At 31.1% G+C, this 21,284-nt stretch overlaps 2 protein-coding genes across 4 annotated transcripts in view; one reads left to right on the top strand and one right to left on the bottom strand.

Annotated features, from left to right (window-relative positions):
- Positions 1-1,282: 1,282 nt before the first annotated feature.
- Positions 1,283-16,610, bottom strand: LOC148627420 (uncharacterized). Its single transcript, XM_088572818.1, has 6 exons — positions 16,528-16,610; positions 12,019-12,405; positions 11,003-11,167; positions 10,549-10,755; positions 8,909-9,001; positions 1,283-3,562 (listed from the first exon to the last, which is right to left on the bottom strand). The coding sequence occupies exons 2-6, from the start codon at positions 12,383-12,385 to the stop codon at positions 3,363-3,365; spliced, it is 1,032 nt and encodes a 343-aa protein (XP_088428944.1). The 5' UTR covers positions 12,386-12,405; positions 16,528-16,610; the 3' UTR covers positions 1,283-3,362.
- Positions 10,043-21,284, top strand: part of LOC148627419 (alpha-aminoadipic semialdehyde synthase, mitochondrial-like) — a 30,062-nt gene continuing 18,820 nt past the window's right edge. The window contains exons 1-2 of one of the 3 annotated variants that reach the window (XM_088572767.1): positions 10,043-10,160; positions 19,685-19,935. In XM_088572767.1, the coding sequence (XP_088428893.1) occupies positions 19,714-19,935 (222 nt within the window). In that variant the 5' untranslated portion in view covers positions 10,043-10,160; positions 19,685-19,713. Of the gene's footprint in view, positions 10,161-16,654; positions 16,800-19,680; positions 19,936-21,284 lie in introns of those variants that run through there. The other 2 variants (XM_088572750.1, XM_088572759.1) reach the window with 2 other exon arrangements.

Here is a 21,284-nt window from a genome sequence, read left to right as displayed (position 1 = left end):
GCCACTGCAATCAATGGAGGATGTCCTAAAGGTATAAAACAGGAAATTGTCCCAATTTTGTATGAATAATGTCCAATAACACAAAAATGTAAAATCCAAATATAGCTTATATTTATAAATAAAGACTATCCACTAAAGTCTCATAAAAATTGCCTGAAGCAATTTTTCAAGTTATTCTACTAATAAAGAAAATCCCCCTTTTATGAATGAAATCCCATAATTTGGAAATCAGAAATATAAATCACTTGAAAAGGAAGCTCACTAAAACAGATTTAGCTATTTTCCAAAGTTTCATGAGTATGGATGCAAGCACTACTGAGTTCGGTAAAAAAAAAAAAGAAAAAAGCAAATAAAAACTGTGAAATCCCCCTTTTTTATGAATAAAGTCCCAGAAGTCTAAATCGTGAAATTGGAAATTTGAAAAAAGAACAACATAAATCAACAATTCACCAAAGTTTCATTGAAATAGCCACAAGAGTTTTTGAGTTATTGTCCAATAACACAGAATCACCCCATTTTTGAACAAATAGTCTTATTAGTCAAAATAAAAAAAAATCAGTAATTAATAAATTGAAAGGGAACTCATGTCAATAAAAATAAACTAAAGTTTTACAAAAAAAAGTTGGCCACATTTTTTAGTTATATTGTGCTAATTGTGAATTATGAATGACAGACACCTGTATACTGTAATACATGTCCCATCTAAAATGCTGTTATTTTCTAACCATATCTTGAAAATGCATGTGAGTTACAAAAAGATACTTCATGCTGCATCATGCATAAACTTCTTATGACAGTATCATTTTCTGACTAAAACTGATTTGTAATTTAAAAGTGGACATACTTAAAATAATAATCAATTCATAGACTAAAAACTGCAAATTAGAAGTAATTCAATCCAGTTTCTATTTTTTCTTCACTATAAAAGAACAGTATAAGTAGATTGGCTTCCTCAAAATATAAATGTGTTTAGTTCCATTAAAATAAGCTATTGTGAATCAAAGTATGGATCACCATTTCTGTAAATATTTCATATTGTCAGGCCTGAAATAGGCTGTAATAACCCTACCCCTTTTATTACAATTTTGTTTTTGGCCTTTAATTTTAAAGCAAATGGGGTCATAACCCATATAATCAATACCAACCTTCCTTTCTTGATTTGAAACCTTGTAAAAATTTCATCTAAATCCACTAAATGATGTTCAAATTATTGCACAAAAACTAAGTGTCTATAAACAGTGACTACAAAATTGCAAAGGAAACAACAACCAACAAAAACAAATTCGCATATTGAAAAAATTTATTGTAATATCCTTAATTGTTTTCAAAGGGATTGAAATAGCATGCATTACATATATGTATTAGAATACTGATAGATTACAATAATTATATAATTAAAAAAAGTTCTATTGCTGAAACACAGGGAACAATGACAATCTCCAATGAAGTTAGAAATCTGAATAAGAATTCACAAAGAATAAAAGTTTCACAGTTGAAAAAAAAAGTTTTACATAAATTACATTCTATGAGATTTTTTAGAGTATCAATATATAATAATTATACAATGATACAACAGACAATCTACATGTATTTATATGCATATTAAAGTAAAAAAGTAACAAAATATTCCTATTTAGCAAAAGATCAATTTGAACAGTTGGTGCAGTGTTCATTAAATTAAGATTTATAATCAAACCAGGTGCAGCAATCTCAAACTCAAAACAATTATGTACATTCTTGACTTAACACACACACATGTACACATAATCCACATATCTGTTATAAACCAGAAACACTGAACATGACTCTTAAAACTACTGAAGTCCAGATTTATAAACAATAAATCTGATATTAAGGAGGGCACAGAATTCAGTATAGAATATGAGCAAAATATGTAAATGTAATGAAGTATTCTGTGACATTGCACTAAATTGCTGCTACATCAAGTCAACACACATTATCTGTACATTGTATGGTAATTTGTACTTTTTGGTGCATTTAGAAGTAGTTATTTCTACTGCTCAAGACACTAAAACATTTTTTAAAGATATCCAAGACTGAAGGAAAACAATTGTAAAAGCCAATTTGAATTCCTGAGACCATATTATTCATTAAGTAAATTTCAAATATTTCTATGCCAATACATATACTCCTAATTTAAATAACCCTCAAAGCTGTGAAAATACCAGAAATCATGATAGTTATTACCTACAAAAAATGTACAATTACATTTAAAACATGCTTTGAACTAAAATGGAAATCAGAGCACGTAAAACAAATAACTTAAAGACTATTTGTAATAACAAAAGTTTCATGATTTTCTTCTAAGTTATGGCACTTTGATAGTCTATAAACATACCAAATTAACAGAAAATATGGTAATTTTTTTTCAATTAAGGTCACTTAAAAAACACAAAACATAAACACATAAACACATGACATAATGAAAAGCATTTTATAAAAATGCTAAAATAATTTAGGTAAATGACAGACATTACATGCTGTTGGAGAAAATTGTCATACCAATTGAAAGAAAAAAAAAATAAAATTGTGTAGAATCATTAATTTCCATGAACATTTAAGATTTTTTTTTCAATTTTGACCAAGGTATGCAAAAAAAATCAATTTTGATGAAGTGTTTACTTCATAAATAACTAAGTGATTTAAGTATAAAAAAAATCTGCTCTGAAGCTGGTCATGCAAGCAGTCTTGATCCAACCTTGTTTTCCGGTTTTCAGAGGTTTTCTGATCCAAATTCAGAATAGCTGCAAACAAAAATTCAAATCAATCCAATAAAGGGTTACTGAGAAAGGAAAATTTACAGGACAGACATGCACAAGTAGAGACAACAATCAAACTTAATGCCCAAGACATCAGCAGGTGGTACATTATAAAAGTATGAATCAATGCTTGAATAAGTTTACATCATGACAAGAACACATCCATTTTTTTTCTTATTAATGTACAATACATCCATTTCAAAGTAATAATTGAAGAATGGAATTAAGGATTCTACTTGACATTAACATATAAACTTAAAAATAACACATATATTTATGTCATGAAGTTTTGTAAGTGACACACTTTCAAGTCAGTTCACAATCATGCTAAGATTAAAATAAATATTAACATGTACATTAAATTACAACTGTAAAACTAATAATAAAGCAGCTCAAACATCATTAAACCTTATATAACTCAAAGCAATCATTGAGGCATCATCACAATGTGTCAAATTCATTCATAAATTTCTGACAGACAGTAGTGACACAATATCTCAGATGAGTATCAATAACTCATGAACAGTTGAGCTGTTTTGATCATAGGATTAAAACAAGTCTAAACACCTAAATACACTACAATCACCGATCACTTCTAAAACTCAGAGCCTCTGTACAAGAACTAGGTCCTGTTGTTGACAGTCCTCCAATCACAGCTAATTTATCATTTTTTAATATATATGCACATGAACAATGAGTAGTTGGCATATCTTTGACTTTAGTCCAGTTATCATGCTCCCAGTCATAGACTTCTACAGTCTCTAAAGGTTTACCTGGACCACCTACAAATATAATTCAAGATTTATTGAAAAGTTATGAACCCTTATCAAATATCTTAGCAAACAACTAGAGGTTCTAGAGGTCCTGATTTACTCACCAGGTAAAACAAACTGATATATTGTACCTTCAAAGGCCAATAAATCTAATAAAGAATCATCATACGACTTAATCTCTTGGTGACTTCAGTGGGTCTTGCTTAAAATTGAAACTATGTTTATATAAATTACAGTTAACAAGTTATATGCACCCCAAAATTTGTCATTTTTGAAAATATCTCCAATAAGGATTCATCATACAACTTGACCTTACCAGTATTTTGTAGACCTTGCCAAAATGATCATTTCAACAAATGGAAGTTCATGGTTTTCAAGTTATAAAGTTAACCACTAAAAATTGATCATTTTTGGTCTTTCAAGTGCAATGACACCGATAAGGAGTTCTCATGCAAAATATCAAAAGCCTATCTTGAAAGAAAAAAAGCTAGAACTTACACAATAAAAATAAATGATGGACACATAGTTACATTTACATATATCATGTACATGTCAGATCTATAGGTATCAGTCTTGTATTACATATTCCTGAGCGGGTGTATGTCAAAACATGGCGGCAAAAAATATAGTGCGCTTCTTTTTTGCCTTTTCCTGTTTTTGTTTCTTGGCAAATGACATTTTTGATCACAAGTACAGGGGAAATATCAATCTATGACACAAAAAAATTGTTTTTGAGAAAAACCAGTACTTTCATGAAAAATAATGCTTCAGAAAGGGGTCTATTTTATGAACTCAAAGTAAAAGTGAAAGTAGAAAAAGTCTATTTTTAGTTTGACCTGTCCTGGTGTACCAAAGTTTGTGCCTTTTTTTTTCTAAAATGGACCTAAAAATTATTTTTGACATTTCCTTAATTGAAAAACATGGTCAAGAGTTAGATTAAAACTCATTGTCTATTTTTTAAAAAATCATGAAAATTTAAGGTACACTATAGATGCCTATGAGGCAAAGAATACAAGACTGAGACCTGATAACCACAATTTCAGTGGAAAGTGAGATTTTTAGTAAGTGAGTTTCAATTATCCTAGAAGCTTTCAAACAACAATGTAATCATATTTTATACTAAATGGAACAACTTTAAATGGAATAAATTGATGCAAGGCCTCATTTTTTTACTTTTATGGCATATTTTTACTAAATTTGGAAATTAGCAATGGTTTTATAGATTAAAGGTTGACCAATGGATTACAATTATTATTATTAAAAGTTTTCTCAGCAAAACTAAATAAGATATAAATAGGGTGACTTAAATTGCTGAATTATGAACAGTTTTGATTTTTTGACATTTTTAATACTTGGAGTAGAGACTTGAAAATGGTTGAATTGCACTTGTTACATATGACATATAAAAACTGAAATATTTTTTTTATTTTCACTTTTACTCTACTTTAACTGCTCAAGAAGTGCTGTACTACAGTCATTTGATTGATTAAAAGTGAAAACTGACCAATAAAACATTTTTTATCTCATAAATGACCATTTCTAATGGTACTTCCACTCAAATTCTAATGTGGCTTATAAAAAAATTGGTGGTAATGACATATAAAAAATGAATTTTCTTCAATAGTGTGTGAGGTAAGTAGAAACTTTGATGTTTTCTGTGTATGTTATCTACTATTCTTGCAAAATATCTATCTGTGTCTGTGAGATACTTCTCCTTTTGTAATTACAGAGTACATTTATGCATGCCCAGGGTACCAAATTTGACTGAAAATCAGCATTTTTGGGAACTAAGATGTCTTTTTCATTAAAAAAAATGTAAAATGTACAACATTTTGACTCTATTTTACTTTTGTGTAAACAAGAACTTCAACTTTGTGCAATTGGCTGTTTCAGTAAGCAGATTTTAAATTATCTAGAGGTTCCCTTGTGTTAAGGCTAAAAAAAGGGGGGTCCTGACTTGACTTTTTGTGAATATGGGCCAACAAATTTGAGATTTTGAAACAATTTGGTATTCATAGAATAGTTAAGGCATTTGTCTTATCAATACAGACCACTTTTAATGTTTAAATAGGTAACTTAATTATTTTTTATCAAAACTTGTCTTTTTTTGGCAAATTTTAGATATTTGACTTAATACTGTTAAAGGGTACCTATATGAAAATTCGAATAAAAATTCATAGGAAAGCAGGAGGACAGAGATATTTTGTCTTTAAGTTGGAAATTGAACACAGTTATAGAAAAGCAACAACATTTAAAGATATCTAAAAGTCTTTATTAGTAATAGGTATCAGTCTTGTATTACATATTCCTGAGTGGGTGTACGTCAAAACATGGCAGCTGAAAAATATAACGTGCTTCTTTTTTGCCTTTTCCTGTTTTTGTTTCTTGGCAAAGGACTATCATTTTTGATCACAAGTACAGGGGAAATATCAATCTATGACACAAAAAAATTGTTTTTGAGAAAAAACAGTATTTTCATGAAAAATAATGCTTCAGAAGAGGGGTCTATTTTATGAACTCAAAATAAAAGTGAAAGTAGAAAAAGTCTATTTTTAGTTTGACCTGTCCTGGTGTACCAAAGTTTGTGCCTTTTATTTCTAAAATGGACCTAAAAATTATTTTTGACATTTCCTTAATTGGTAAACATGGTCAAGAGTTAGATTAAAACTCATTGTCTATTTTTTAAAAAATCATGAAAATTTAAGGTATACTATAGAAGCCTATGAGGCAAAGAATACAAGACTGAGACCTATAGGTACCAGTATCGTATTGCATATCCCTGAGCGGGTGTACGTCAAAACATGGATGCTATAAAAATATAGTGCATTTTCTTTTTGCCTCTCTACAAACTAATGTTTTGTCAAAAGATATGAACAATGACTTATAAAATAGAGCAAACATCACACTGGAAGATGAAGAACTTTTTTAAGAGAAAATCTAACATAATATCATAAAAATGTTCCACTGAAAAGGTTGGTTTGGTGAGTGCAAAACGAAAGTGAAAGTAAGGAAAATGGCTATTTATAGTTCAAGACTACTTTTCTGTCCGATCTTCGTGGACTCACCCTATTTTCTTTGCGGGAAATTATTTTTTCTCATGTCCTTAGAAATGCTACATAAGTGAAAGTTTTATTGAATCAATTTACATATTTTTTAAAAAATCCTAAAAATATGCACTTCACTATAGAAGTCTATGGGAAAATTAATACGATACTGAGACCTATAGTCAACTCCACTGAATTTTACCATGCTGAAATTGAGTTATTCCCCTTTGTACCATTTAACATTTAAGAAATTCTACTCAATGTCCTAAACAATCAGAGCTGAGCTTTGAATTCAATTAGATCCCTTAACTTGTGTAAGGTACTCAGTATATAAATTACTGATCCATCTAATGATATTTAACTTTCATTGTGTTGTCAAGAAACAATATGCTATTGAATATGTAAGCCAAAAAAGTCTTTTGTTAATCAATATAAATTAAATACAGAAACCTCTTTACATTTAATATATATGAGCCAGATCTATGCTAATTCAACTTGGTCAAGAGTTCATACTAAAATTTTTAAAAAGCAAAACTAAAAGACTCCTTTAATTCCTATTTCTGACAATACATGTAGGACCCGGCCCAAAACCAATACAACCTCTTGTAGCAGAAAGACACCTTGTTCTTAATATCATACAGATCCATTGACTACTAAAGTTATCACATGAAAGCCAAGTGCTTACAATTCCAACAACAGTGCTAAATATTATACAACAACAAAAAATTCCCTGTCATATAAAAAATGGCTGTCATCAATACTTAAACTTTCAGAAAATGTTCAATAATTTTTTTTTTTTCATGTAGAAGGGGGTGCAATAATTGGTACTAAATGAAAATTTTTATGTTTGCCATAAAAACTACACAACTATACAATGTTGATTATATAACATTATGGTTTTTCCATTCGGATATATGAGCCACATGCTTCAACAAACTTAATATTTTGTCAAAAGTTGTCTTGATACATTAGGCTATTATGGTTGGAATATTTAATTTATTGAAGCATGTTGCCAAAATCTCATGCAAAGAAAACTGCAATTAAATCAAGTATTTTTCTCAAATTTATTTATTATTAGGCAAAATTGACACATTTTGTTCCATTTGGCACTAAGATTTCTATGTTATGCAGGGATGAATTACAAAAAAAACAAGAGGCTCCCAGGAGCCTAAAATGCTCACCTTCTTGAATTTTGCCTTTCAAAGGCAATAAATTAAACAAGAAGTTGTCCAACAATTTTGACTAAAGAAGTGTTTGGTAGGACTATCACAAGATCTTTTCAACAATTGAAAGTTTCTTTTAATCTATCATAGTTTTCAAGATATTGACTGAAAACTATTAAAAAAAAGTCATTTTTCCCCTTTCAAAGGCAATAACTCTTACAAGTAGTCTGAAGACTTTTGTAGTCCTAATAATATGGATCATTTCAGCTATTGAAAGAATTTGGATAAACCTAACGGTTTAGGAGATATCTGTGAAAAACTACTGTCTGACCCCATATGTTCTATTTTTAGTAATGGCAGCAATGTTTTCGATGAACTAAAAATCCCCACATCAGTTCTATGCAGGATACCCCAAGGAACATTCATACCAAGTTTGGTTTCCATTGGTCAAATAGTGTCAGAGAAGAAGATTTTGGAAAGAAATAACATTAAAAATAGCAAAAATCGTTGAAAAAGGGCAATAACTCCAACATGGCTTATAATATTAAAACCAAAATTTGACCAGAGATAGATCTCGTCATGCTGAACACTTTATGTCAGAATTCAGCTAAACCTAACGGTTTAGGTGATATATGCGAAAAACTACTGTCTGACTCCTATGTTCTATTTTTAGTAACGGCAGCCATGTTTTTTGACAAATAAAAAATCCCCACATCAATTCTATGCAGGATACCCCAAGGAACATTCATACCAAGACTGGTCCTAATTAGTCAAGTAGTTTCAGAGGAGAAGAGTTTTGTATAATTGTTAACCATGACGACGGATGCCAAGTGATGGCAATAGCTCACATGGTCTTCGGCCAGGTGAGCTAAAAAGTTATGTTGGCAAAGTTAGCACACATTTTACTTAATATAATGCAATATTCATACTGATTATTTTCAGGGCTGGATGCCATATAAACCAAATGTACCCCTTTGCTTAATCAGTGTTAAAGTTTTATCAATTTGCATTAAGTCCCTTTATGTAAAACTGCTATTATATATTTTATATAAATGTACAAAGGAAGACAAAGTTGTTTTTCAACCAATACATATCTTTGATCATCAATTTAAACTGATTTGATTTTTTTTTACTAATTTTAAGCTGACCTAATCCTCCAGCACACACAACTTTTCCTCCTAACACACCAATAGCAAAGTCAGCTCTCTTTGTTGGCATGGGTTGACCAACTTTCCATTCTTCTATAAAATTGAAGAAAAAAAAGTTATTTACTAACAAAAGTAAGACAAAATCATTATCAATAAAAGACAACTTTATTTTAGTGAATAAGACAGGTTAAAGTTTAGGCTCATTCTCAAGGTAAGATCTTTAAAAAGACTACCAGGAATTTTTCTCAGTTAATGAACTACAGGTAAACTTGCTTTAACAGATCTGATCTCAATTACACAAATGCATTATGATTATATGAACCTCCTATTGTCTTTCAAATAATAATAATATGAATGATGCAACTACCAATTTTGAAAACATTTTATTACCTTTTAAAGTCAGTTTTGACCTAGTATATGGACACCTGATGCAATGCATGTGTTAAACTGTCCTAGTTTACAGACACCAAAACAATTTTACAAAAGATCAGCAAACACCATTCAGCCTATTGCGTAATTAAACAATTCTCATAATGCACTTTTATTAAATCTTTTGCATTCTAGAAAAACTTAAGACCATAAAGACTAGAACATTACTTTAAAGACCAAACATAGCTTAAATGTGATCAACTGACAAGATATAATATTGTTAGGGTCAGCTTTTGAAAAAATACAACAGAGGAAAAAAATTTTGAAATCAGGATATTAAAGAAAAAAAACAGATCTATAGTGTTTACAAAATCATGGCAGAAATCAGTAAAATTCTGAAATAAATGCACAACACAAAAACAATGCTGGTGCTGATATTGTAATTATATTCATTTTCATGGTGGACAGCCAAGTGTGAAAATCAACAACTGCAAAAACTTTTTAATATTCTTTTGAAAATTATACTAATTTTGGCAGAATTTTAGAGACCAAATGGTAATCATAATTACTATAGGAGACTTTTTTGAGTGAAACATACCATACAATTTGTGGGTATTTGACAAGAGTGGTAAAAAATATGAATTATTGCCAGATTCTTACAAGGACTTAAACTTAGATAAATAATGTTGGTATATGAATAATTATTAGTACAACTAGTTTAGTTATGGTTCCTTTTAAAAGGTGTTCAGGTTACATAACTACCTGGTAAAAATATGAGCAACTCAGACCATAGACATTAAATCTAGAACTGACAGACTTTGAAAATCAAGGTCTTGGCTATAGCCATCGATGAACAGCGTAGTTTATGCTTAATGTAGTTCTGGTATGTACATGTAGATAATTATATGATTTGCATTTGAGTTTTATACAATTCACACGTAAGTTACTATTACACATCATACTTGTTATAAACAAATGAAACAATCCTGAGATAACAACAAAATTTCAAAAGTCATTCATCAATTTATAGATACAAAATATTTCGTTTTAATTTTTAGGCATAAGTACAGTCCTTTTATTAGAAAATTACAGAAGAATTAATCAAAATATGTAACTGCCTGGGTTTCTGAAAAACCAAACTCAAATTGAGTTTTTTCTCAAATCTTCAATTTCAAGTGATTTGATTAGTAGAAATTTGAGTTGATGAAGGAATTGTGGAAAATCTCAGTTTGAGATTCTTAATGAAACTGCACTCAGATCTTATTACTTACTTTTCTCTGCATCAAATACTTCACAAGCATCAGAAAACCCTTCAGTGGCAGGTTGTTTCAGTCCACCTATACTGAAGATATATTTATCAGTAGCAGTGTACATAGCAAACACCCGTTTACTGGGAATATCAGGCAGTTTCTCCCACTTATCTTCTGTAAAATCATAGCATTCTAGTGCTGTGTTTGGTAGTTTACCCTGTCTTCCTCCTAAAAGTCAAATTAATACTGCATACTCTAAATGCATTTGTACATGAATTTTTTTTTTTTTACAAACTACACCCACTTTAGCACATGCTTTTATATGGCAATAAAAGAAATTAACCATGGTAACAGACTATAAGCTATTTAAGGACGTCATATTTAGATTTACATAGAAGTTGCCATGAAAATAGTCAATTATGCTGTAAAATCAAGGTAGAAATGTAACTATTACATAAAAGTATCAAAAACTTACCACAAACATATAATTTTTCATTGACTAGAAAGGAGTAAGTTGCATATCTTGGAGTAGGCATTCCTTTCATGGCTTTCCATGTATTAGATTCTGCATCATAGGCACAGAGTGTGTCTTTAGGGTTTGTATCCATACCCATTCCTCCACAAACTATTATTTTATTGTCTAAAAAAATAATAAAAAGAGACTCTAACATGTCTAAACAACCTGAAAAAAAAGTCATAAAAAATGCTGAATTTAGTTCTTGGTACACCTAATTACCAGGCCACAACTAATCCAAAGCCTAAAGTTTAGGCTATATGAATGCATTGATATATGTATAACACAGTTTCTACAACATCAAAGTACCGAGCTCACTCAACAAACTTTAATATACACCTGTCAGTGATTTCACTGTGTAATGATGATTATTTGCAACACCAAACATGTAAAATTATTATGTTGAATTTTCACAGGATGTACATATGAAGCCCAACCTTTATTTCAACTTTTATCAAAATCAATTCAGTGGTTTTTGGGAGTTGTACTCTCACGATTCAAAATGGAGAAAGAGACAAATGTCCAAGGTGATCTCTAATTTCCTCTACACTGCCCACTCGTTATTTACAGCAGTATGAAAAGTACATTTTTCTACTTCCTAGTAATTCAAGTCAGGAGGAACCATTTCATTTTTTTTGTTTAATACCAGTACTCAAGTTTAGGAATATTCATTACCATGAATGAGATACAGCAACACTAATAATAGATTTTTCATTAAGTTTCAAAGAATCTTCAAAATATAGGTAAACCAAAACATAAGATACACGTAGCAATTGTCAGTCATCTTAGTAACCATACATAACATCATTTCTGTCAAGTTCATTAAAAATGGCCAAGTGAGTGTTAAGTACAAATTATGTAAATGTTCATAACAGACAGCAGAAGACAGTACATCACAGATGAAAGGTGAGCTAAACAGAAAGAAGAAAGGTGAGCTAAACAGAAATATCAACTTATTCATTATCATTAAAGCTTACCTCTGACAACACATGACAATCCAAGTAAAGGCTCAGATAATGGCTCCATCTTCTCCCACTTTTTGGCCTTGATGTCAAACATTTCTACTGCATTAACAGGATTCTGTCCTTCCCCAACTCCACCAATCACAATAATTTTCTCCCCTATTAAAGCTACAGCTGGGGAAGCTCTGGCTGTTGGCATCTCTGGTAAATTGTGCCATTTTCTCTTCTTGGTCTCATACATTTCAAAAGCTGGGAGTGGTTTGCCTAGCTGATCACAGCCTCCAATGATGTACATGTTGTCACCATGAAGAAGAGGAAGAGCAAATACACGACTGTTAAACATCCTCTTCCATGATTCCCACGTGTAAGTACCACTTGTCATGGTAAATAAGAAATCTACAACTACAAAAACAAATACACAGTATACTGAGTATTTCTAACTATATTCAGTTAGGAATGAGTGAGTAGCATAAACTTTAGCCAGAAACAAAAGAACAAAAATAATTCTATTGAAAGTAAGGAACAGAAGTAATAAATAAGGCTAAAAAAAATTCGTTTTTCCTATTACCCTACCCACCCTAACAATAATTTTCAACTTACATAGAGCAACCTGCAGGTTTTTTTTTCTAGAAGCACTGTTAAAGTCAGAATGTTTCTCCCATGGATTACTCTGATTTTTTCAAAGGTGTAATCAGAAATGCATGTTATTTTTTTGCCCTAAATATATTTTCATGGAAATAAATAGAGTTAACACCAAGGCTAATCATGATTTGCCAGTCCTCCCTTATTTTGGTGCATAATGTTTATTAACTGTGAAACTAAAAATAAGAAAACAATTAAAAAACCAAAGGGAACTTCCTTGCCTGAAGACAACTTTGGATAATAAAAAAATAATTTAAGTCATTAAAAGCATCTTCAAGTTATATGTAGTATAATGCAGATAGACAGCAGGACCATAATACACCCTTCAAAAGACGGACATCTAAACAGTAATCTTTAAATATGCTCCACAACTGTGATAACACCAAAATAACCCTACAGAGAAGCACTCTGAACACAATTTCTGCCATGTGTATACAGCTGAACCTCAATGTGTCAATTTCAGAAAAGTAAAAATCTCTGATCACTCAAAAAAAGGTATGAAATCCTTATTCCAATACAATTTTACTTCTGATGACTCAAATGAATGCATGGAAATCTAGCATAAACTTATTGCTTTTTTCAGTTCAGGTGAAAAGTCTTTGAAAATAATTAAGTAACTCTCATGTCTTGAAGTCAATTAATCAGCTGATTACTTTAATACATTTTACAATGTTAAATTACAGTTGACACCTTTATCATTGTTTATGATAGGATTTACCAAGTGTTTGTGTTTATAATACAGTAAAAAACAAACTTAATTAACCAAGTTGCAGAATTCACATTAATATTATTTTGATCAGAATTAATATGGTATTTTTATTTCTTAATTTTTTACATGCATTCAACTTATAACAAACAAAATTTCATTTGGACTAAATATTTATTGAGGAACCTCTCTTTATTGACATTTTCAAACACCATGTAATATTGACAAGATTTTGTGTCATATTAATCTGATTTTGGTTTATATTTGGACCAAAGTCACATATTTTTATTCAGATATACATGTAATATAAAGCTTAATCAAAACATTGGTGATGATATACAAATGTGGCAATCTTGTTAACAATACATCACACATTGTGAGGAAATTTGACTAAGAATGGGTTTCCTCTAAAACAACAGAGATTGCAATAAAAAGACTTAAAAAATAAAAAAAAACTTATCGGTATCAGCATTCAGGAAAAAAGAATTGGAATCGAACTCTAGCTCAGATCTGAAAATAGGTGGCACAGGAGGAGCAGAGATGGGGTATAACTAATTGTAATAATTGATCAGTTGTAATTCTTTAAAAATAATCATTGAAATCATCAATCATTCCAAAATCTGATTACACCCCATGCTGGTCCGGGTGTCAAAAGAATAGGCCTGCAGCAGCGCTAAGCTTGTCGTAAAAGGCGACTAAATAGTGCTCAGAAACCTAGCCAGGTGATAGGTGCTCTGCACACAGAGCAACTGGGATGTGTGCTCCAGGTGGTGGAGTGGGGTACCCATGGTGTGTTACATGCTGGGGTTGTCGGGCTATAATATGGAAAACCTGACCGCAAACCATAGAGGTGCACTGTGTTGGGAAAGATGCCAGGTTCCTCACATGTTAAAGAACCCTGCTGTGGTATTTGATAGGAGTAGGAACCTTGCGCTTCGCCACAGGAGGCTAAATTGCCCGACCCTACCCATCCCTCTCTTTCCTCTTGTGACAATCAAAATTTATCGACCTTATTATCCTTGTGTCCCATACCATTTTTCATTTCATGTTCATTGCCTGAATACAGCTGAAATATTGCTGCTCAGGTGTTAAACCCCAACAATCAATCAATCAACCAATCAAAATCTGATTACATGCAATCAACTACATTTCAGAATACTCTGTAATTGTAATTACTTCTTGATTTTATCACTGGAAATCTCGAATGGTGTCTTTGAACAAAGTATTATTACAGTATATCACCCAAAAAAAGGTTATTTTAGTATGTTCTTTGTATGTGTATATGCTGTTTTTTTTTCCTTTCTCAATTTTATAATAATACATCACAAAATATGATTACAATGCCAACAATACATTGACTAAAACTTATAATATGAAACCCATACTGATATATTATTAGTATATTAAAGTAAAAATTAATTGTACATGTTGGACATGTATGTAAAAACTTACTATATCATTACAAACACCTTTGGTGGTGTTCTGACCAAGGCTATAAAGTGATTTAATCTTTATATGTGATTAGTAAACTATTGTGAAAAAGGGAATTTAAGAGATATGTCAAGTCCGTCTTTTGATCATCTCAATTTGCTCTCTAAAAATGCATGTGGAAAGTAAATGCAGTGTAAACTTTCTACAACTATTATATCTGGACATATAATATACAAATACAAAACTTATTCATTCAATGCAATCAGTTGTAGTTATGATTATTTTACCAATGCAATCATTAATCTAATTCAATTGTACAATGTATAAAGTTACTGCAGGGACATAAATATACAAGAGACTTGCAATTAATCGAAATCTAATAATAACATTCTGCAGGGAACGAGATCTCATACATACTTAATAACAACTTGACTTCAAATGTTTGTAACTAAAAAAGTATTACTTGTTAATATTGAAAAATAAAACCTTCAGTTTCTTAGATATCTTAACTTCATGTTCATACCACATTTTTCTTCCTACCATAACAAACAGAAAAGAGGAATTGAAAACAAGTTAACTACCCCAAGATTTTTATCAAAATGAAAATAATTCATAATTTTCACTTTAACCTATCACAATCTTCTTACGATGTTTATTTCATATAGAGATGGCTTGTGTGACACTATTTATCCAAACAGGTACAAATGTATCCAAGTAAAAAGTGAAAAAGTGCAGCGGTGAGAAGCCTGGGGTTAAGGTGAAATTTTAGTCCTGATAATCATCACATCTGCTGAGGCATATTTTTAAATCTGATGTTTATGCCTTGATCACTAACAGCCCTTAGCCTGTGGCCCAAAGCCTAGTTCAATTAGATGTTTACTGAATTGGATTCAGGCTACTTAAATTATGAAGGGAAGGACTGCCGGTATTGATGCCAATTTTGTCACAGAGGTATTATGCTGTCTTGGATGACTACTTTTCAAATGGTTCTGGCAACTGCTTATCTAATCAGCTAGTCACAATACGAAAATAAAGAATACCCCTCTAAATTCAGAAATATTCACCATGGCATGTGAACTGTAATACAGATGTAACAGGAGAGCATGATTTGACTCACAAAATTATACTCCGCCACCAAGGATCGAACCCTAGACCGCTCGGTGACAAGCCGGCGACAAACTGATTCGGCTAAAGAATTAATCCTTTAGCCAAGTCAATTAACTGGCTATTTAAATCTCACTAACTACCTACTACAACACAGGTAGGCCGTCCTGCCACATTCCCCCCACCTTAAGTCTTTGTACCACGAACGACTCTAACACTAGGTAAATAGCTAATCAAACCCAGTGGGTTTTTTAGTAGGGCGCCAAATGTAACGGACTTGTCACCGAGCGGTCTAGAGTTCGATCCTCGGTGGCGGAGTAGAATTTTGTGAGTCAAATCATGCTCTCCCGTTACACAGAGATAAATTGATCCAGGCACATTTTTCATCGCAGTAATAAAATATGGCGTAATTCTACTGCCATCCTAATCCTTTTGGGATTTGGTGCCCGTGACTGTTTTCTGAGTGGGCGTCCAAATCAGAAAACTGCCCCGGACAGTGAATTGTTGAATGCAAAAACTGGCAAAAGGGATTAATTTAATGTCATCCAGGTTCCTATCTGTAATTTTTTCAAGCCTTGAAGATTCGAAACGGAACATAATGTGCTTACTGCTACTAAACACCAATGTTTTGTAAATCTTACCAAAGGTATAAATACAAAAAAAGCGTTTTTTGCAAAATGTTTATGATGTTGACATGCACACCATTAAAGGGACGTAACTCCACGCACCTTTCACTTCCGGGAAGACAATTCAAATAGATGACCTTCACCGCGTTGGTGGGTGTGTTATTTGGATAAATTTGGTTGGACGAAATATAGGCCAGTCTTTACGATTGGTTGCCTTTGTCCCAACCTTAAAGAAAATATCAACAAACGGCACCACAGATAGAGATATTTATTTTGCGCAAAAACAGGTAAAAATTGAGTTAATCGTGCCAGAGACGTATTTTTTGTGTTAACCATAAATCTATTTTGTAACTCTAAATTTGCTTAGCTTTATAAGATCTTTTTAATTGTTCATTTTTAAGGAACATGTTGCAAATTTCCATTCCGTTTGTCCTTGAACTTTTATTTTTCTAATTGATACAAGTGCATTAAGTGCCAAAATAGCTGATATGGCGACTATTACTGTAAATAATGTGCCATTGAATATCATATTTCTTTGTCGTGTTTTAAATTTTTAAGTAGGCAAATCCTAAATTATTAATCCCCCACATGGCAGTGATATTAAATAAACAGAATTTTGTTTAATAGTCTAATCTTTTTTTTAAAGTACAATGTATTTAATCTTTTGAACTCAGAATTCAGTTCTATGGACAATGATGTAATTTCTCTATGTTAGTTTCTCGAATTATTAACACTAGCATATTGATCAAGTGTTCTTATTGCTTTAATGGTATTAATACTACTCCATGACCACTACACATTTATCATCTTCAGGTGACATTGTTCACTCAAGCATACATAACATAATGATGTGTTAAAATAAATTTAGATCATCCAGGAACATTAGGTACATGTATTGTGACTTGTGTGTTAAACTTTCACTAGAATCAATCTTAGATTTCATATAAATATAAATCTTTTGAGTCCACTTTTTCGTTAAGTACATGTATTTTGATAATACACAAAACATGGAATAAATACATTTTGTAAATTGAAGGATGTTTTAATGCCACTACACTAAAGTACTTTTGGTCATAATTGTTAGATGAAAACTTTTTTTTTTTATTGAATTTTTTCAAATATTTCTTCTATTTAATCAAACCACCTCAGTGGTCTTGTGGTAGCATACTTGTCGACAGTATAAGTGGTTGTGTAATTGATCCAATGCAGAGTCATATCATAGAGTCTCTACATTTCTGCCAAGCTCGCTACATACATGTATAAGAGATGCATTTTATAGAGTGTTGACTGGTTGGGTGAGAGTCAAAGTAATATGTCTGAGTGGACTGTTGCTTCTGTTACTAGGAGGTTACAGCAACAAATCTAGCTCAGTTTTTTTCAATCTAGATGTTTAAAGCAGAGTCTATTCAGTTGTAGAAACCTTCTTGTGCTGAAAGGCATGAGATATCTGCCAATTAATATAGAAATTCAGTTAATCAGTTAAGAAAGAGTAATTATGAAATACACCTAGGTTTGATTAATTAATATACAATGTAGTCTGTCTGAGTTTTATGAATCTTTGAATAAAAAATCTTAAAAATTCATTTTTGAAATATTTTAACTTTTCTACTGCACAAAAATTTATAGTTCTATCATTCATATGAACTCTGGAAAATATTTTCAGAATTTTATCGCAACAAACAAAAAACTTTCCCATTAGGTTTTATGTAATTTTCATTTCTTATACAGTTGTATTTCTATTACTTTTTGTATGCTATAGTATTGCATGAGCTATTGGAATATTCAGGTGAATATTTAAAAGTGTCAGTTGACCATCAAAACATCCTTTCTAATCCTTATTGACATTTGTAGGTATTCAAATTACTTATTGGACATTTCTTTATTATATAGTCTGGCCACATGGCTTTTTATTTATATTTACATCAAATATTCAAATAGCTGTTTCAACATTCAAATAGACAAAATTTTATTTGAATATTTCAAATTAAAACTGCATTAAGCCTAATGAGAATTTCTAAGGTCTATTAAGATAAAATCCTGAAAATATTTCCCAGAATTTGTATGCAATATACAAAACCAGATGGAGTTGAAAAATTGAATTATTTCGAAAAATGACCTTATAAAATTTTTTTTTCGAAGAGTTTTAAAACTCAGACCTTACAAAAAAAATGTAGTTCAACAGTATAATTTAAGATCTGACTTCCTGCAAAACAAGAATTCAAAGAATTTATGAAACTGAACTTAGATTTTGGAACTGAAGTAGAAGCTATATCAATTTACATGTACATGTATTTATAAGACAAATGAAAGATTAATTTCCAGTCTTAAAAAATACCTGTGCTAGAACATACAGTGTAGTTTAAATCCCAGTATTAGCAATTTTTTTTATTTCTTTAATTCACACCTTTGATAATACTGTGTTTGTGTTGTTTTTCCTATATTTACATATAGATTGCCTGGGGATCTTGTTCTAATCCTTTGATTGTTGTAAAAACAAAATTAATCTTTGTGAGGATGTACATATATACAAAGTCATGAGTGACCACCATGACATGTAATTGAATTGTGGTATCTTGAAATTTTTGAGGACACATTCTTCTGGTCAAATTCTGATTTGCTATAAATAGGTAGGTACATACAGTAAGTCATTCATATGATTTAAAAATTGATAACTTACAGAATGACTAGAAAATATAATTTAGGTGTACCATATCTGTTAATGACAATAATGGTTCAGCAAAAACAATATTTTATTTAATGCAGTTGTAGAAACAAATATAAATTTTGTTCAAAACTGGTGTCTGACAGACAATCTGAATTTTGACGAGATCATTGAATTTTATTTGAGTCATTTAGAAGAGGTACAAGTGTGTGCAAGTACAGTAGAAGAATTCATAATTGCTCTCAGCCTCCTACACTGCCGCTAATCAGTTGCTCTACTAGTCTCCCAGTGCACATAAAACATACAACATTTCCTACACTGTAGCTATATACATTTACAGAGTAATACAAATAAATTGTGTATATTGTTGGTTCTGAAGGGATGCTCAGTGATTAAACCTCTAGACTTGAAGCCATATGTAAAGGTCTACCTTTCAAGTAGAGTTTTTTCCCCAAGGTTTTTTTTCAGTATTTTATGAATTAAATAGATTTTGTTAATATTGTGTTACAGGACACAAACAATACAAGCTTAGAAATAGAATGTGGAAAAGGAATACTCAGTTATTGTGCAAACAGTTACTGAAACAAAATGGCTGGAGACCCATGTCATCTGAGGCTTCAGGTGTATTGGCCATTAGAAGAGAGACTATAAATGTGTGGGAAAGAAGAGCACCCCTTTCCCCTCGCCATGTGAGGAAACTTGTTAAAGATGGGATAAAGGTTATAGTGCAGCCCTCAAACAGAAGGGCTTACAATATGAATGTAGGTATAAAATAAATTTTTTCCAGTGTGACATTTTAAACTTGATTTTGTGTTTAATGAAGCTGTTTGTATTAAATAGTGGTTCAAATTTGAGTGAAATATTCATACTGAGAACTGTTTCCCAAAGGGGCAGGGGAAAATATTACTAAAGCATTTGCAGGAGGGAACATTTTTGTATGCAGATTTATATTCCTGGAGTCTTCTGCTTATGTAAGTCCTTCCATGTATTGTCAAGTGTGTGTATATATATAAATCAGAAGGGAGTGAAAGACAGCAGGGTGGCCCATCCCTCTAAAATAGTCCCTTATAAGTCCAACAGGGATAATTTGATAACTATCAAAACCTTTACACTGAAAGTAGAACATTTAACCAGAAAAAAGGTTCTGATTTATTTTTTGCTTCAGCATAACCATTAGATTATTAGGACCAAAAGGGGCCTGTAACATTCTTTTTATGGAGTTTACTATAAAACTAATTTATTGCTCAGTTTTAAATGGGTTTTTTCTTAAGTCTAAGGTATAGTTCTGGCTTATGTATCAATGTAAATAAATTTCTGTAATATTTGGCTTTACATGGAAAAAAAACATCATAGTGTACTTCAGCTTTTTGACAATAACTGAGTTATGATAGATTTGATCTGTGTTAAATTTATACATAGAAAGTACCTTGCGGTACCTTTTCATGTATCTAACTTACTATGTAATTCAAACTGTTTTGATTCAAAATGGTTCTCTATTGTGAAGATACTTACATAAATGTGTGAATATTTTTTTTATCTTACAAATTTTATGTCTGTTAAGTGAAACATCTGTAATGTGGCAATTATTTAATCCAAATCCAAATTAAAAAATGTGTCAAGCTGATATTAAGTCTTCACACCATCTCCTAACAAATCATAAGATAACTTGAGTCATAACTACATTGTAGCTGTGTCAACTTAATATTTGACTGTACATTTGTTTTTGGAAAATGTTTTAGCTGTATACATACAATACTTAATATAATAATGTTTGAACCATTATTTTGTCCTTTTTTTATATAAATATTAAATTTTTATGGAACATGTATGGTTAAGAGAAATAACATATTCTAAGCAAACTGAATTTTTTTAATGTATGATTAATTTAATTTATATTGTCGAATAATGCTTCAAGATAAAACTCTATGGTATTATTTGTACATCATCTGGTGCTTGTAATTGCTGTCATAGGCCCAGTACCATTTTTTGTGAAATTACTTGAAATAGCTGTGGCATATTATGTTTTCTAAATGCATACCCTCTGATAAAAAAACCCATTATATCAATTAGCAATGGTATGATGATTTCAATGTAAAAATGTAATAAATTA

Source organism: Perna viridis, chromosome 1 (genome assembly GCF_037379345.1).
Source record: "Perna viridis isolate PV_CMFRI_1.1 ecotype Kerala chromosome 1, ASM3737934v1, whole genome shotgun sequence".
Lineage (NCBI taxonomy): Eukaryota > Metazoa > Mollusca > Bivalvia > Mytilida > Mytilidae > Perna > Perna viridis.
The sequence above is the reverse complement of the archived record's forward strand: the minus strand, read 5'-3'. Positions and strand labels throughout refer to the sequence as shown.

What these genes read in the sequence shown, in the direction of transcription:
- LOC148627420 (XM_088572818.1), bottom strand. Translation starts at nt 12,385, where the DNA reads ATGACAAGTGGTACTTACACGTGGGAATCATGGAAGAGGATGTTTAAC. An exon ending in TGAAAAATTATATGTTTGTG is followed by an intron (nt 10,756 to 11,002) that starts GTAAGTTTTTGA and finishes TTTGACTTTTAG; the next exon opens with GAGGAAGACAGGGTAAACTA. An exon ending in TGTGTGTGCTGGAGGATTAG is followed by an intron (nt 3,563 to 8,908) that starts GTCAGCTTAAAA and finishes TTATATTTGTAG; the next exon opens with GTGGTCCAGGTAAACCTTTA.